Source organism: Sinohyriopsis cumingii, chromosome 2 (assembly GCF_028554795.1).
Source record: "Sinohyriopsis cumingii isolate HCF-2022 chromosome 2, ASM2855479v2, whole genome shotgun sequence".
NCBI lineage: Eukaryota > Metazoa > Mollusca > Bivalvia > Unionida > Unionidae > Sinohyriopsis > Sinohyriopsis cumingii.
This window is the reverse complement of record NC_142962.1, coordinates 11,898,988-11,915,142: the sequence shown is the minus strand read 5'-3', so window position 1 is coordinate 11,915,142 and position 16,155 is coordinate 11,898,988. Positions and strand designations below refer to the sequence as shown.

Here is a 16,155-nt window from a genome sequence, read left to right as displayed (position 1 = left end):
GAAGTGCCGAGTCCGGACACATCCAAGGCATGTACAGTGGCATCAAGAAGGCTCTAGGCCCTACAGTGAAAGGGGTCGCTCCCCTGAAATCCCTGACGGGAGAGAAGATCACAGACCGTGGGCAACAGATGGCCAGATGGGTGGAGCACTACTCAGAACTATACTCCCGAGAAACGTCAGTCACTGATGCAGCCCTCAGCAGCATAAAGAATCTGCCCACCATGGAAGAGCTCGACAAAGTGCCAACCTTAGAGGAGCTCAGCAAAGCAATCGACTGCCTTCCAAACGACAAAGCACCAGGTAGTGACAGCATCCCACCCGAAGCTATCAAACGTGGAAAACCAGCATTGATTAAACCACTGCACGAGCTACTTTGCCGCTGCTGGGAGGAAGCAGTAGTCCCCCAAGACATGCGTGATGCCACAATTGTGACCCTTTACAAAAACAAGGGCGACCGCAGTGACTGTAATAATTACAGAGGGATCTCGCTCTTGAGTATTGTTGGTAAAGTGTACGCCCGCATCATACTCAACAGGCTGCAGTTGCTGGCAGACCGTGTGTACCCGGAATCACAGTGCGGCTTCAGAGCAGGCAGGTCGACGACAGACATGATCTTCTCCCTACGACAACTCCAAGAGAAGAGCAGAGAGCAAGGTCAACCACTCTACATGATGTTCATCGACCTCACCAAGGCCTTTGACTTGGTCAGCAGGAAGGGCCTTTTTGAACTTCTGAGTAAGATCGGTTGCCCCCCAAAACTCCTCAGCATGATAATCTCTTTCCATGCAGATATGAAGGGAACAGTCCTGTATGATGGATCATCCTCAACTTCCTTCCCAATTAACAGTGGTGTGAAGCAGGGCTGCGTGCTGGCACCAACACTTTTTGGGATCTTCTTCTCCCTGCTCCTGTCCTACGCCTTCGACACGTCCACGGATGGCATATATCTACACACCAGGTCTGATGGGAGCCTGTTCAACCTGGCACGACTGCGCTCAAAGACCAAAGTGAGAGCTGTGCTCATCAGGGAGATGCTTTTTGCAGATGATGCAGCTCTTGTGGCCCACACCGAGGAAGCCCTCCAGAGACTGGGAGACCGTTTTGCTGTTGCCTGCACGCACTTTGGTCTCACAATCAGCTTGGAAAAAACAAATGTCAGCGTGCAAGATACCACCATTGCCCCTTCAATCAAAATCAACGGTGTCACCCTGGAAGCAGTCAACAACTTTACCTACCTAGGGTCAACCATCAGCAACACTCTCTCGATTGATATGGAGCTGGACAGAAGGCTTGGAAAGGCAAACACCATCATGGCTCGATTAACAAAGAGGGTTTGGGAAAACAACGCTCTGACAGAGCACACCAAGGTCCGAGTCTACCAGGCCTGCGTTCTCAGCACCCTTCTATATGGAAGTGAGACGTGGAGTACCTACATGAGGCAAGAACGCCGGCTCAACTCCTTCCATATACGGTGCCTAAAACGCATCCTGAAAATCAACTGGCAAGACCGTGTTCCACACAGCGAGATCCTGCAGCGTGCAAGAACCCCCAGCATGTACTCCCTGCTAATTAAACGCCGCCTTCAATGGCTGGGTCACGTCCGACGCATGGAGGATGGAAGGCTGCCAAAGGACATCTTATATGGACAGCTGGCCACTGGCATGAGAAGAGTCGGACGCCCCTCACTCCGTTTCAAAGATGTGTGCAAGAGGGACATGAAGGCATGCAACATTTCACCCGATGGCTGGGAAGAGCTGGCTGAGGACCAAGGCACCTGGAGACTGATGGTAAACAATGGCATATCAGTCGCTGATGCGAGGAGAGGCCAGTTGGTGGCAGAGAAACGTAAGAGAAAGAAGAACGCAACAGCAACCACAGTAATGCAGACTTCCCAGTATGTCTGCACCAACTGCAGTAGGGACTGTCACTCACATATAGGCCTGCACAGCCACAGCAGACGTTGCCAACAGAGACAGGCAACACCCCAAGGGCGCTATTCGCATGGTCTTTCGAGACCGAGTCGCCAATGATGATGATGATGATTGTATGGCAGGAAACAAAAGATGGCTGTCAAACAATAATTAGAGGTAATTATTCTATTGTATGACAGAAAACACATGATGGCTGTCAGACAATAATTAGATATAATTATTCTATTGCATGACAGAAAACACATGATGACTGTCAGACAATGATTAGAGATAATTACTCTATTGCATGACAGAAAACACATGATGGCTGTTGGACCATGATTAGAGGTAATTATTCTATAGAATGACTGACAACACATGAAGGTTATTGGACCATTGTAAAAGATGATTATTTTATTGTATGACAGAAAACACATGATATCAGTGGGACCAATATTAAAGATAATTATTCTATTACATGACAGACAAAACATGGTGGTTATTGGACCATGATGAGAGATAATTATTCTATTACATGACAGACAAAACATGGTGGTTATTGGACCATGATGAGAGATAATTATTCTATTGCATAATTTTTCTATTGCATGAAAAATATTGTCTGACATGGTAGAAGTCGATACACACAACAAGAAAATGGTTCACTATCAGCAGTCATGCTGGATATACACTGGGGACAAGGTTACCATTTAGGATGTATGCAGAAGCCAGGTAGGCGTATACAATCTCATGCTGGATATACACTGGGGACAAGGTTACCATTTAGGATGTATGCAGAAGCCAGGTAGGTGTATACTATCTCATCTCTGTGCTTTATTATATACAAGGGATGTCATCTCCATTGATGGCTTAGATGTTCTGAAGCTTGTTTGTGGAGTTTTCATTCCACATATTTTGCAAAGAATAAAGTACTTGCTGGTATAAATCTGAAGTCAGTGTATATATGTACTTTATCAAATCACTATATTGCATGTTCTGAGCTAAGTTGATTCTCTGCATTTTGCTTCTTCTGGGATTCTATCATATCATTCAATCTTCATTCCAGATTCTTTAATTCCTGTGTCCTAAGGCAGGTTGATTGAATGTTAAATGTTAACTGGCTTATGGCATTTGCCTTTTCACAGAGGCTCTCAGTTTTTCTGTGATTGCCTTGGGGGTGGGGGAGATCTGGCTCAAATATGGATTTGGATCCAACAGGGGTGGGATGGGGATTTGCAGTTGAACTGATATAATTTTTCTCAGAAAGTGTCTTCAGAAAAGAAGTCATCAATGACTGTTCAGAGGAATCCAATGTTATCAACTTATGTATTATGCTACCCATGTGCAACAAGATGGCATATTCTCCTATACTTCCCCAAATCTATTAACTTATTACACAAAACACAAACTGCCATGGACTCATCACAGTCTGGCCATAAGAAAAAGGTTAATACCAAAGGTATTCAGATAAATGCAATATGTGATAAAATGAAACATTAGAACCATCATTAATTAATGCACATTACCTCATAATTAAATAAGTAAAAATTAAACAGTTAATAGTAAAACATCAAATTCTAGAACAATTCAGTGACTTTTAAAGAGCTGTCAGTGGAAACTAAAGGACTTTTCAAGATTTTTCACACTCTTTCTAACTTTTAAGAGGCATTGAAGACCAAACATCAAATTCATGGATTTTTTAAGGGGTACGTAAACCATGCTGTAGAGCAGCTTTGGCTGCCATTGTTTTAAAACAAAATAAAAAATATGAATAGTCAGCCAACAGTAAAGAATAATTTTGTCAGATGGTATAAGCAAACCACTTGGGGCCCCTCAGATGGTATAAGCAAACCACTTGGGGCCCCTCAGATGGTATAAGAAAACCATGTTTTTGTAAGATCTGGGATACTACTGAATAATTAATAAAAGAAATATGTATGTATGTATGTATGTATATAAATATATATATATATATATATATATATATATATATATATATATATATATATATATATATATATATATATATATATATATATATATATATATATATATATATATATAGTTTGATTAAATGTAAATTATGATTACAGACTGATTCAAAGGGTTAGACATTAGAATTTAATCAAAATGCACAAATCTTGTACCTCTACAGTTACTATAGTAACGATCTACAACAGCAGTCACTCCATCAGGACAGCAGCCAAAGCGTGAGAGACGACAGTCTGCTAATGTCTCTGGAATGCAAAATAATGTTGTTTAGTCAAAACATGAGTTTAGTACTTTCTCTACCTTAATTAATCTACTGCAACTAATGATATTCATTTTATACATTATTGTTAGATTCATGTATATGCTTGCTAATAGGTCAAATTCAAATCCAAACTGCACAGACCAAGATCTGCCATCCATAATGCATATACAGATCTGGGTCTGTGCAGTTTGTTACGACTAATCAGTAGAACAAACTAGTTTTTAATTTATTCCTCTATGGCCCCTCAAAATATACTTACAACAAGTTGTGATAAACAAGGACATCTCCAAATGTAATATTTCACATCAAATAAAACAAGCCTTGGCTGGCCATCTAGCTATACCTGGGCAGTTGGAGTAATATCTGTCTCTTGCTGGAGTTCTACCATCCCTACAGCAGCCATATTGTGACCCGCGACATTCTGGCTCTGGAGTACGAGTGGAGGGGTGAGGTGTTGGTATGGGTGTTACCTGTCCACCTGAAAAGTGCATAGAAAAACAACAGCATTAGTACATGAGGTTTAATTTCAGTTACATATCACCAAGTGATATGAGATTTTGATCAAAGTTTCACTGCATTACTTTATATTAGTGCTACAAGTTGCAACTAACATGGTTGCATTTGCAACTAAGGTAAAAATAAGAATTAGAAAGTGAAAATTGTCAACTGGCAGCCCTCTGGCAGCCTTCAAAATCTTAAAGTGGCAACCAGAAAATAAAATCAACACTATATTTACTTGTGCATACCATGTATTAAATAAAAATGTATATGGCAGATGCAATTTAATTCTTAGCATAACCCATATTTGATTGTCAAATTGACAGTTCTTACACAAAGCTGCAATCTTGACATGTGACTAGTCTGGTTTACAGCTTTTAGATAACCATCCTAATGTATGACCCTGGCAGACAACCTATGCTAATGGTATGGATCCAGAAAAATGTAGACATGGAGACAAATACAGAAAATTTAGTCAATGGTAAAATTAGTCAGTTGAAGTACAACAAAAATAGATATTGCTGAGTCTTTATTAATATAAACAACCATCAGAAGAAAAGAAAGGTTAAGACTCTTTATCAGTGACTTAGAGGCCATGTAATACACTCCAGAGATGGTTTACGGTGAATCAAATGCCAGGTATTACAGTACAGAGTCAGTTTACAGTGAATCAGAGGCTAGGTAATACACTAAGAGATGGTTTACAGTGATTTAGACTCGTATGTGCTAATGAACCAACAGTCTTGATGTATCACAATACAATCCAAAAATCCTTGAATGAATTCCAAATAATTCTAAAAGAGTGCTTTAGTCCAAAAGTATTATTGAGCACTTTGTAATTCTAGTTAATAATTTAAATAAATAAATCCTTTCAAATATGACTGAAACAAAACTTAAATTTATTCCACAATGACTGACATTAGGATATGGAATGAAGAATTTATGCTTACTAAAACACAATAAAAGAACTAGGATGGGGGCATTTTCCCATCAAATTCACTTCCAGAGCTTTCTAAGTTGTAAACAAGGTCTGGTGTCATACAAAACATTTAGTAAAGAACATATAAAACAGCAGGTACACCATGAATGCCCAAGGGAAATACCAATGTCCTGAACTTGAACTCAAGTCAACATTTTAACCTACAAATAATGATAGCCTTAATATATAATCTATAATTATAGACAAATATTAGCTATTTAATATGTTGTTTATAACAAAATACATTAGTCAGGTAGGCCTCTTACCCTCAATTATGAACAAATGTCAATTACACAACACAGATTAAATATACATAGCATATGATCATGGTCAAAAGTCAACACACAATACAAATTAAATATACATAACAAATATGCATAGATCCCACTCATTATTGAACCCATCTGAAATGATATACTCATGTTCAAGTGTGACAATAGTGTCTGCTAAGTTTTAACACAGTCCATAAAGAAATCCATGACTCCTTGCACTAAAAGTGTTTCCAAAGTATGAACAACATGAACAGAGCCAGAACTGAATAGTTTTGCTACTTGCATCTATATATGAGTGGAGAAGAACAAGACATTAAATATTCTATTTACTATTAGTTCCCAGAAACTCTATTTTACTTAAATTATAATAGTGGTACTGTATTCCAGAAAATTTTAGAATAATAAGAAACTACTTTTCTCTCAGGTTTCCTTCTAAGTTTGCAAGGATTTCAGCAATGTCTAGATTTGGAAGAACCATTTTCTTTTCAGGGTTGGTATGTGTCATATTTAACAAAAATATACAAGACCAGACAACTTCCAAAAGAAATTCAAGCATTACAAGTCATGAGAAAGAGGCACTGACCCAGATTTCACCTTAAGTAAGATAGTATCAGACAAATATTTCCATTCAAAAGGTCTACTGCAGTACCTTGAAAATATGTTTATGTTCTAGAGACCATTGTATATTATCAAATGGCAATGGCCACAGTAAAGGGCTATGTCCTGGACCACTGCATATCATCAAAAAGCAATGACCACAGTAAAGGGCTATATCCTGGGAAAATGTATATTACCAAAAGGCAATGTCAACAGTGAAGGGCTATATCCTGGGCCAATGTGTATTATCAAAAGGCAATGACCACAGTAAAGGCATGTATGGGCCACTGTAAATTATCAAATGACAATGGCCACAGTAAAGGACTGTATGGACCACTGTATATTATCAAAAGGAAATGACCACAGTAAAGGGCTGTATGGACCACTGTATAGTATCAGAAGACAATGGCTGCAGTAATGGGCTGTATGGACCAATGCATCTTATCAAAAGACAATGACCACAGAAAAGGGCTGTATGGGCCACTGTATATTATCAAATGGCAATGAGCACAGTAAAGGGCTGTATGGGCCACTGTATATTATCAAAAGGCAATGACCACAGTTAAGGGGTGTATGGGCCACTGTATATTATCAAAAGGCAATGGCTACAGTAAAGGGCTGTATGAACCACTGTATATTATCAAAAGGCAATGGTCACAATAAAGAGCTGTGTGGACCACTGTATACTATCAAAATGCAATGGCCACAGTAAAGGGCTGTATGGACCACTGTCTTTTACCAAAAGGCAATGGCCACAATAAAGGGCTGTATGGACCACTGTATATTATCAAAAGAACAATGGCTACAGTAATGGGCTGTGCAGACCAATGTATATTATCAAAAGGCAATGACCACATTAAAGGGCAGTGTAGACTGCTTTATATTATCAAGAGGCAATGACCACAGTAAAGAGCTGTATGGACTACTGTATATTATCAAAAGGCAATGAAAACAGTAAATGGTTTTATCCTGGACCACTGTATATTATCAAAAGGCAATGGTCACAGTCAGTAAAGGGCTGTATGGACCAATGTATATTATCAAAAGGCAATGGTCACAGTAAAGGCTGTATGGACCACTGTATAGTATCAAAAAGGAATGGCTACTGTTGCAGTAATGGGCTGTATGGACCAATGATATTATCAAAAGGCAATGGTCACAGTAAAGGGCTGTATGGACCACTGTATAATATCAAGATGCAATGGCTACAGTAAAATGGGCTACGTGCTGAACCACTGATTTATAAAGAAATCAATGACAAAATTAAGCTTCATTTGACATATTATGTATCTGTTTTATTGCTGAAATACAAAAAAGAGGTTTACTAATGATTTACGTCACTGGAAAATTAAATATTGACAAGCATAAGCAAGAATTTAAAATTTAAAATTGCATTATCAACAGTTAATTAAACTTTTGCAATTTTATTAAGTTTTAAATTTGATCCCTGACAACTAATGCTATATGCCCTCAAACATATTCAAGGGGTGGGGATGGAGTATGCATAACAGGAATTATAATAGGTCCCTTTTCTGTTGAGATTGCCAGCCATTTGACTACTGTATACACTCACATGTAAGTTGAGTCCAACTGGAAACAACAAGCACATTGATCTGCTGTCATATAATGTTCCAACATATCATGGTATGTATTGTTTGTTTCATTGATTACTCCAAACAAACTACACAGACCCAGATCTGCTGGCACATTATGTCATGGCAAATCTTGGTCTGTGCAGTTTGAAGTTAGACTAAACTTATAGGTGAGTACATATAATAAATAAAAACTTTAACTTTTGATGTTACTTTAGGTGTGAATGGATGCACAGATGGATGGAGAAACAAACACATGGATGCCATATTTATCACTCTGTCATACTTCCACCAAAACAGATTTGACAATAACCCAAAAAAATTGGTATATGTTTAAAATCCATTTATGGAAGATTGACTTTTGAAACAATTCAAGGTAATTCTTTCTTATAACATCACTTTTAAGAAGTACAACATAAATTTCAAAGTTTCAAACTCTTGAAAAATCAAGTTTCATTAAACACATGTAGTAGGGGAAGGCTGAAACACTGCTGCCACTGAATCTAGTACTTTGGCTTAACAGCCTGGCACATAGGACCAGCTAGGTTCGTCAGTAAGTGGCTTCATATACCTTGACCCACACACTGAGATATGTAACTTCAGATCCTTGCGCCAAATTATTACAAATTTATTGTCGTAATAAAAACAGGCAGTGTAAGAACTAAGTTACCATGTTTCCTGTTTACACAGATGTCTTGGCATTCCTCTTCTGTGTCAAATTTGTTCCCTCTGCCCTCACAACCTCCATACCAGAATCGGTTACACCGCTGGATGGATCTGTCGAAGAACCATTTCACTTCATACTTGGTACAGAGTTCTCTCCTTTCTTCTGTGTGACACACATCTGATACTACAGGTATAACCACACAGGAATTATGATCAACATCACGTCAAAAAGAATTCAAGAGGGATTAATTATCCTCTAGTAGCATCAGGTAGTTAAATTTGTCAAAAATATAATGATAATGAACACAAAATAATTACTTGAATAATTTATTATTTACAGATTCATTAAAGCTCATATAAAAGAAAACAAACAAACAAACAAAACAACTCCCCCCAATGAAAAAATAATTGATGTTAATTGTTATTTGATATCAGGCAAACAGAATGACTAACATTTTAGAAAAGTGCTCAACATAATCTACAACTGAAAGGTGAGAAAAAAGTTTGCACTGAAAGGCAATAATTAAGTAGAAGGTCACCAAGGTTAATTAAGGTGTGAGTAATTGCATATGGCAGGTAAAGGGTTTGGTAAAAGTGATTTGCATTCCCAGAAATTGTGGTGCAATTCTGAAAACTAGTGAATAAAGCAACACACACGTGTCAGAGGATAGTGGAAGAGAACTGGAAAAGGAAAAGATAGTAAGAGATTAGGGGAAAGTTAATAAACTGAAGTACAAGACAAACACACATAGGTTCACCATGCCAGTTAGGAAAGATAGCTCAAAGCAGTTCAAGATTTTTAAAATGGGGATATTCTAAACTCTACCAGACACAGTTTTTCACTTGGGGATCAGGTTATTTGTTCAGCAGGTAAACAAATATACAAGTTTGACTTCATTTTGTACAAGACAGTTTTACAAAAGTCCTTGAAATAAATTTACATATGCTATATTTATTTATGAACAGATTTAATAAAATTCTATTTAATTTTTTTAATTAATACTGACGTGTTGACTAAAAGTAGAAAAAGGTAAATTTGTACATCAATGTTTTGTTTTCAGGTCAAATCTGTAGCTGAGAAGATAAATGACTTTTAAGCATGTCGAAAATATAGATATTATGTATATCACATTAAAACATTATGTATATCATATGTATATCACATTAAAACTTTATGTATATCACATTAAAACATTATTTATATCACATTAAAACATCATCCTTGTTCTCAATTTAATATTGCAGTAATGAAATTCCTTAATATTCTTATTTGTCCCAAACAATATTTGCTGCTGAACAAAATAGAATCATCAATTCCAAACATTATTTTGAAGAATTATTTTTCTTATATTATTTGGAGTAAGGCCTGGGTCCATTATGTAGGTTATGTGATATCCTGGAATAAATCATTACAATTGGAAACAATTGCATGACTTCAAACTATTCTTAATTGGGATTGAGGCCCATTTTTTGACAAAAGGGGACTCCTAAGAAAATCTGTGTATACCAACTGTGACAGGTTGAAAATTGATTCTCAGCTTTCTTGCAAAAAAATATAAAGTCCATGTAGTATCAATGATGTATATTGAACTCCCCTGGCTCTTCACACTGAAGTTTAAAGGTTAAAAATTCACATTGAGTACCATAAACCAATGGTTATATTTTTTAGGCACAAACGTACAGTCAAACCTGTTGATAAAGATCTCATAAGGGACTTGCAGAATGTGGCATTTCTTAGCAGGTGAAACTGTATTACCTTATTAAGCAAAGAACATTTTTGTAATCTGGTGTTTATAAAGAGGTGCTATGGCAGGTTTGACTGTACAGCCCAGGATCTCACCTATGACATTCATCTCTGTTTTGGTGGTGGAGGTTGAGATATATTTTTGTGGAGTCGAGTCAGTTGGAACTGGCTGCCAGGCAACACCAGAAGTACCTTGACACATATTTCTACACTCCTCCCCTGTTCTAAATCTGTTCCCATTTCCACCACAGCCAGTGTAGATAAACCTGCGACAGTTCTTTATCATGGGGTCATAGTACCACATGATTTCATTGCCATTACAGTCACCTTGCATACTTGGCTTTGAGCATGCCGAATTCTCTGTGCGATTGGAGCAGAAATATACTAATATTTCATGATTTCCTTGAATCTCATCTGCAGGTACATTTCCTGCTTCTAATCTAGCTAGCAGTATATGCAAATTACTGCCCATGGGCCAGAAAGCAGCTGCATGTAGGATCAAAGCAGGGTCAAGCAGTGAAGCAGAAATATTGAGTACAAAATCACAGTCTAAGTTGAAATTTCATATTTAAAATATTAAAATAATTGCAGTGATCATTCCCTGTAATCAGACAATTTTGTGGCCCCTACACACTGCTGTAGCCAACACTTTATGAATTACATAATTACTATCCTAAATGTAGAGTTTTACAAGTACTCTATTTAACTTTCTTACATTACTTTTTTTCTTTTGAAATCTGAAGGTAGATACATTTTGTATGGGTATACAAATCTCCAAGATATTTTTCAGATGCAGAGAGATGGAATCAGACATGTTTATGAAGTTACATATGGGACTTGAAAAAGGGGTTTTTCAGAGCAGGTGTCCCTTATATACAGTGGAATATGTATTAACTTATTAAGCAAAGGGCTTTTTTAACATGATCTTTTGAAAGAGGTGGCTGCTATATGGAGGTGATTACAATAGCAGGTTATATTTTGCTGTGGATACCTCAACCAAAATGGCACATATAGTTAGGATTCATTTTCAAATCAAACCAACATTGATAAAAATAGTCTGAGTATATAAGAGTGTAGATATATGACATACTGTATGTTAAATACATATGACAACATGCATGTTAAATACATATGACACAATGCATGTTAAATACATATGACACAATGCATGTTAAATACATATGACACAATGCATGTTAAATACATATGACATACTTTATGTTAAATACATATGACACAATGAATGCAGTTATTGAGGGGACACACTACACTTGTATATTAAATTCACACGACATACTGTATGCAAAGAATGAGGACACTCACTGCTATGTAATATTTATATTACAGAATTTTACCACTAATTAATTCAACAGATCCATCCCCAAAAATGTGTTATTAAGTTTGGAATGGGTTATTATCAGCTAAAGATACCCTAAGTAAATGTTTGTCAAAATGTTGTAAATATATGATGGGGGGGAGTAGCATTGGCTTCCCATTGGATAATATGATGAGCTTGATCAGAACTAACATGGCCCTTTCATACTGACGGTCATTTATTAGTCAAGCAATCACAAATAACAGGTATGGTGGACTTTATTTAAAGTATAATGTATGGTAGAATGGAGGCATATAAATCAAATGTAAAATTAATGCTACTTCAAGTGCAACAAAGTGTTTCTCAAAACATGAATCTCCTCACCAAACTCTTTGTTCATTCAATCTACATGCAAATCTGTTATACACATTAACAGGAGCAGAAATATAGGCTACATCATCCCACTCAACAAACTCAACAGAGATGAGTAAAAGATAAAGAGTGTCAAATGTTAAAATGTATAGTAGCTGAAAAGCTTCTCAGACATCATAGGCAGGTCAAAGTGACCTACATTTGTTCACAGTGAACCACTTCTGTACTGCAATTTACAACTCAATAAGTTGCATTAAGTCAACAAAGTAAGGTTCACAAGTTTAGAGCTAACAGTGTTAAAGATATCAAGTAAAATCAATTACAGTAATGAAGTTAATCAGTTAAGAATAAAAGCTGGTCACAGTGACCTAATAATGGTTGTAAAGTACTGCAGAAGAATGTTATACTTTATGAGAACTAGAGAAACAGCATTAAAATATGATACAGGCCAAACACTTATTCTTCAATTCATGCATGAAAAGTTGGTCACAGCAACCCACTTTCTGCACTCTTATTTAGTGTTTGTAAAGATGTGTCATGTGTAAAGATTAATTGATATAATGGCATCTCATGTTAAAGATATGAGGTGAAATGGCTGAAACATTGAATAAGCCTCTGAAAACACAAATATAACAATGATTCCTATGAAAAATAGGTCACAATTGCCCACTTTTGGTATGGATGAGTTATTCTTTCTACAATGCATACACAAAACATATATGATAACTGTAGGTGAAATAAGCTACAAGATAAGATTGTGTGATGAATGTGTAACAAACCAACTATAAAATGACCATGATGTTATGTCCCTTTGCAACTCAGTTGGCATGGGAAGAAGCAAGAAGAATGGGTCACAGAGACCTAATTCTGCATTGGTAGATGGTGTTTGTAAAGCTGAGTCACTATATAAGGATTGTTGGGTGTAAGGGTTTCTTATGCCAAAGATGGTGTTTTGGACCAACCTTTTTGAAAGTACAAAAGTTTATCCAATGTGAAAATTAGATCAATGTGGCTTGCTATTGATAATAATAATAATAATAATAATAATGCTTTATTTATAGAGGGTGACTCATTAGTCAAGGACTATTCTCCCTTGAGGCCCTCTTAAGGAGAGTATAACAATGCACATTATATGAAGATGGCAATAATTACTGTTTATTTTAACATGTTTAGTATAAAAATACTAAATTCCATTATCTATTAGAAACACATACATGCTCATGATATCTTTTCTTAAATACTCTAATATTTTCAGCAGATTTTACATGTAGTGGAAGCTTATTCCACAGAACTGTACCAGAGTATTGAAAACTCTTTTTAAATTGCTCTGTTCTTGGTTTTGGTATTAGAAGGTTTCCATGTGATATTGATCTCAACTGGTATTGTGCTGAAAAAGGCCTGAATAAGTCTTGAAGATACTCTGGTGCAGTTCCATGTAGACATTTATATAAAAGAACTGCCTTGTGAAAATATATTCTGTCATATATTGTGAACCATTTGAGTTCTGTAAATAATGCTTTTGAGGGATGATCAACAGATGCATCTAAAATTACACGTGCTGCTCGTTTCTGAAGTTTATAAATCCTGTCAAGCTCAGATTTGGCACAGTTTCCCCATACATTAGAACAATAATCCATTGTTGGAAGAATATATGACTTGTAGTATAGATTGCGAGTTTCCATAGGTAAATATTTCTTGATTCTGCTGAGAAGGGCAATTTGGGATGACAGTGTTTTACAAAGCTTATCAATATGGTCATTCCATAATAAATTATTATCTACAGACACACCTACAAGCCTTTCATGTTTGACATTTTCTAATGGATGATTATTTATTGCAAGAGACAGTTTTGGGTTCCCTGACTTGTGTAGCTTTTGTGATGTCCCCAAAATCATACATTTTGTTTTACCTTCATTAATTACCATCCTATTTTGTTGTGCCCAGTTTTGTACTCTAATAAGGTCTGAGTTTAATTTCTTTTGGATAACTTCAGTATCAGAACTAGATATATACAAGGTTGCATCGTCTGCAAACAAATCTGTGTTTGTGGATTCATTATTTAATGGTAGATTATTGATATAGATAAGGAATAGGAGAGGGCCCAAAACTGAGCCTTGAGGGACTCCTGAATGAATAGTGCGAGTTTGAGAGCTAATACTGCCAATGCTTACTTGTTGAGACCTTTGGTTTAGGTATGATCTAAACCAGTTTAAAGAAGGATTGTCAAGAGCAAAATGCATCAAGATACAATGCTTGATGGCTGTAGGTGAAATAGGGTTTAAGATATGGCTGTTGTTACAAACAAATCTCTGAAAGTAGGAATGTTGCTCAAGTGCAAACTACAGTTATGTTTATAAAGCACATGCGCCCAATTGCTGAGCATAAGTTTAGGTTCAAAACAAACTTGACATTGAGGCAATGACAAATAACACATTGTCATGATACATACTTGGGCAAAATTTCATGAAAATCTCTCCAACTGTTATAAAATTATGGACTGGACAAGCAAAAGTTAATGGACAGACAAAGGTATGGATGTTAGGATGGAACCAATTAGCAGCACCATAATATGACTGGCTTAAGATTTAAGTATAAAAATATCAGGTTTCAATACTGTAAGCTGAAAATCCACTTTTCCACTTTTGTACCAATCAATATAACTATTTCTTAACATATGTAATCTATTATATGTAAAATGCATGCATACAGTACATGTACTGTCTTGCTATCCATACAAAAAAGGTTAAATTTATACACTTTGTTTCAAATTGTACACATTTTTTTGTCTATCCATAACTGTAAAAACTAATTTATGTCATTATAATCAATCTTCATGTTTAATACGTTATGTCATATTCTTGGTAGGAAAGCCTTCATAAAATGAAGTAAGTTATCCAATCCCAGTTTGTGTTATAAATGCAAATAATAATTATTTGCTCTATGTTGTTATTGTTCTAACACCAGCTCATTGGCTTATTTATAAATGAATGAAAAAAACACATCATTAAATATGTCAAGGCCTTCTATAAAATTGGAAATAGCAGGTAAAGATTTTAAAGGAAGAGTGGGGTTTGGGGGTGTTCCTTCAGTGTTGTAAAGGGGCAGTCAAAAAGTTGCTTGTTGCACTGGGAGATTTAGGCTGTTAAATAACCTAGCTACAGGCACTTAAAGAAAGCCCGGCATATGCAGGTGTATATATGTGGTTTTGGTTATACATACCATTTCCTCCAACAGTTTTCTTTACGATTGCTGAAAAGAATACAAAATCTTATTTCACATGAATGTGAAATTCTGTTGCAAAGCATGAAAAATCTATGCAATAATAAGTTAAATATTCCATTACTTTTTGGGACAATAGTCCCCTTTTTATGTCAAGTCCATCTTTAAGTTAGCTAGAAAATACATACGTGTGATTCTACCGGTGTAGGACAATATTACCACTTTAAACCTCATCTACCACACATACTGTTTCAAAGATTAAATCTACTGCTTTTGAAAAATACAAGATTCTGAAAAGATTTATGACAGAAAAACAGAATTTTTACATGATCATTACAGAAACGGTGGTGACCAGTCTTCTGGTGGCCTGAACTTTTATACCAGTACAATGATGTGTGGCTGTGTATTTTAAACCTAACATGTGAAAACAACAAGCTGTTAATTAATGTGTGTGTGTATGTGATTTGGATTTGTAATGTAGCTTTGACAATTTTTCAGTCATATCACTATGATATCTGGAGTGTGGCAGTTTATAATGATGTCTAGCACTGAGGCATCATGCTGCAGACATGTAGTATGATGTCCCACCCAGTCACATTATCCTGACAACAGGCCAACCAGTCCTAACACTAACTTCTTAATGCTGAGTGCCAAGTGATGCAGCTGGTAGTACCATTTTTATGTCTTTGGTATGACTCGTCCAGGGATCGAACCCATGACCTTCCGCATCTGAGGCG

General features: G+C 36.4%; 1 protein-coding gene across 2 annotated transcripts in view; it reads right to left on the bottom strand.

Moving 5' to 3' along the window:
• LOC149804337 (papilin-like) overlaps positions 1-16,155 on the bottom strand; it is a 469,456-nt gene that overhangs the window by 26,094 nt on the left and 427,207 nt on the right. The window contains exons 34-38 of one of the 2 annotated variants that reach the window (XM_089939015.1): positions 15,419-15,448; positions 10,609-10,872; positions 8,773-8,952; positions 4,508-4,642; positions 4,058-4,147 (exon numbers count right to left, since the gene is read on the bottom strand). In XM_089939015.1, the coding sequence (XP_089795141.1) occupies positions 4,058-4,147; positions 4,508-4,642; positions 8,773-8,952; positions 10,609-10,872; positions 15,419-15,448 (699 nt within the window). The remainder of the gene's footprint in view (positions 1-4,057; positions 4,148-4,507; positions 4,643-8,772; positions 8,953-10,608; positions 10,873-15,418; positions 15,449-16,155) is intronic. The other variant, XM_089939025.1, reaches the window with a different exon arrangement.